General features: G+C 41.8%; 1 protein-coding gene across 1 annotated transcript in view; it reads left to right on the plus strand.

Annotated features, from left to right (window-relative positions):
• The window catches only part of LOC109383830 (1-phosphatidylinositol 4,5-bisphosphate phosphodiesterase beta-1-like), a gene marked incomplete at its 3' end in the record, with an annotated part of 254,704 nt that extends 252,227 nt beyond the window's left edge, over positions 1-2,477 (plus strand). The window contains exon 3 of the mRNA XM_019644598.1: positions 2,409-2,477. Within this exon, the coding sequence (XP_019500143.1) occupies positions 2,409-2,477 (69 nt within the window). The remainder of the gene's footprint in view (positions 1-2,408) is intronic.
• Between the last annotated feature and the right edge of the window lie 569 nt (positions 2,478-3,046).

Genomic DNA, 3,046 nt, shown 5'->3' on the forward strand with positions numbered 1-3,046 from the left:
GCAAGCCACAATTTGACATCATTGAACACAGAGTTGGACAGCAAAGTCTCCTACAGCCTCTGGCCCTTTGAGCAGGTCCCAGGACCCCTCTAAGTTGGGGACAGAGACAACAGACAAAAATAGAGACAACCGAGAAGAAGAAAGCAGGACAGAGACCAGTGGCCATCACTGGTGGGGAGGCTTGCTGTTTTTCAGAGCCATGATGGAGTAAGTTTTCTTGATAAGATGTGGCCGTATTAGTAAAGGTATGTGTTAAGGGAGGAAGGAGCAGTCCAGGCAGAGGGCACAACGAGGGCAAAGGCCCTGCAGTGAGAACATGCTTGGCATATTTGAGGACTAGCAAAGAGGCGAATGTGGTTACAATGGAGTGTAAGAAAGAAAGATGGAGTCAGAGAGGAGGTAGCCAGGGGCCACATTATTTTGGGCTTCGTCAGCCGTACTGATGACCTTGGCTTTTCCTCTGAGGGAAGTGATAAGGGATCTGAAGTTTCTGAGGAGAGGGGTGACAAGATTTTAAAAGCATCACTGGCTGCAGTGTTGAGGGTAGACCACTGAGGACAAAGGAAGCAGCAGGGAGACCAAGTGAATGGCTGTCACAAATATGCTGGGCTGTGTGGGTGATGAGCATGAGGTGCAGAAAAACATGTCAGAATCTGAATACGTATGTTTGTTAATGCGTTGGATGTGAGGCATGAGAAAACCAAAAGATTCAAGAACAACTCTTTGTGTTTTGACCTCGGCAATTGGGAAAAATGAGTTGCCATGTCCTGAGATGGGAAGGACGAAGCACATTGAAACAGAAAAATCCTGTTTGGTTTTCAAATATTTAAAGCTGCCGATGCCTATTAGACTTCTACCTGATGATGTCACACTGGGATACAGAAATCTGGAGTTCAAGGGAAATATTGGCCATGAAGTTAAAACTTCAATTATTCAAAGCTGAAAGCCAACGTGGGGTCTCCTGAAGAATGTAGGGGTAAAAGAAAGGGGTCTGATGTCTGAACCCTGGGATCTCCATTTTGACTTTGAGAAGAGGAGGAGGAACCAGTAAAAGAGACAAAGAAAGGAGTATACCCAAAAGAAATGAAAGCAGAGACCTCAAACAAATAGCAATATACTGATATTCATTGTAGTATTACTCACAATAGCAAAAGGTAGTAACAACCCAAATGTCCATCAATAGATGAGTGGATATACAAAATATGCTATGTATACATTAGTACATACAATGGACTATTATTCAGCCTTGAGAAGAAATGACATTTTGATACAAGCTACAACGTGGATAAACCTTGAGGACAGTATGCCAACTGAAGTGAGCCAGACACAAAATGACAAATATTATATGATGCCATTCATATGAGATAGCTTAGAGTAGTAAATTCATAGAGCCAGAAAGTAGAATGGCAGTTTCCAGGGGCTGGGGAGCAGAGAATGGGCGTTGTTGTTTAATGGATGCAGAATTTCAGTTTGAGAAGAAGACGTTCTGGAGATGAATGATGGTGATGGTTGCACAACACAAAAATGTAAATTTACTTAATGGCACTGAACTCTACACTTGATAGTCATTAAAATGGTAAATTTTATGGTGTGAATATTTTACCACAATAAAAAAATGAAGCAAGTGAGAATGAGCAGCCAGTGAGGAGGGAGAAGAGGCAGAAGAGAGTGTATTCTGGGCACCTGAAAAGTATCTCTAGGGCCGGCCGAGTGGCTCAGTTGGTTAAGAGCTCGCTCAAGAGTTTGAGCTCTGAGCAACAGCGGTTCGAGTCCCGGCCCAAGCTGAGCAGCCNGAGAGAAGTAGTCATATCTTATATGTCTTGTACCCTAGAGAAACTTGCATATTCTAGGTTCGAAAATGTATAATGAATAAATGAAAAGGTCAGGGCAGAAGGTATGTGTGCAAAAGACTTGGGTAGGGGTACGTAAGGGAGGCAGATGCATCTCTTTACCTTGGCCAGGTGAGCTGGGTATTCTGAGAGCTGATGGGAGTATCACCTCCTACCCCTTCTCACATAGCCCCCCCAACCCCCCAACCCCACTCACATAGCCTTGCTTATACCCGTAGTGATTCTCAGGGTTATTTTTCAACAGGGGAACAGGAAGGCCTGATTTATCATGACTTCGGAATGGCTTGTAGGATAAACTGGGAACCCAAACCACACACCTTATCCTTACAAATCGTATGAGAATATATGTTAAACTGAGCGGTGAGCCATTTGCTATGTTTTTGTTTCCACTCTAGTTCAATTCAACAGTGATATAAGAGGAAAAATATCTCAACTGCAGAGAAATCTTCAGGCAGGTCTCAAGAGAATACTATTTTACTTTTAAGTGATGTCAAAGTTATAAAACAAAGAAAAGGGATCTATGTGGATGAGTAACAATTTCATATTTTTGCCTTCCAGGAGACGGAGCTGTTAGACCTTAGCCTGGTCAAGGATGCCAGATGTGGGAAACATGCCAAAGCTCCCAAGGTAGGAAGTGGAGCATTGTGCTCGCACCAGATGCTACCTTGATTATGTATCTGTGTCATGGTATCAATTAATTGCCCTAATTTAAAGTTTCTCTGTTGTCGATGTTGTAAAACACAATAAAACAACCAGTCCTTCCAGGAGCCAGTATTCCCTGGACACTTCCACTTTTGTTAAAAGACTGAAACAATGAGCAAATATATAGGCAGTTGGACACAGGGGCTTCCTTTATGCCCTCTAATTTTATTTTTGTTTGAAAAAAATAATAACAATGCCAAAGTTGCTGGGTAATTCTAAATAGTTAAAATGTGCTTGACATTACTTGAAAAATTCTTTTAGTCTCATAAGCATACACGTATCAACCCTTTGGATGTGATAAACAAGACCCTATAGTTGAAATGCTTTGCAATTGAAGTCATTTCATCCATGAAGCCAAAAGGGTGTAAGACTTCTTACAAAAGGATGTAAGACATGTTATGAGTGAAGGGTCAGCAGACTTTGGGATCAGTTGGGTACAGTGTTACTTTGTTTTGGTTTGAAAAACTTGCTAAAAGAAATATTCAAAACAATGT

Source organism: Hipposideros armiger, unplaced genomic scaffold (assembly GCF_001890085.2).
Source record: "Hipposideros armiger isolate ML-2016 unplaced genomic scaffold, ASM189008v1 scaffold_89, whole genome shotgun sequence".
In the NCBI taxonomy this organism is placed as follows: Eukaryota; Metazoa; Chordata; class Mammalia; order Chiroptera; family Hipposideridae; genus Hipposideros; species Hipposideros armiger.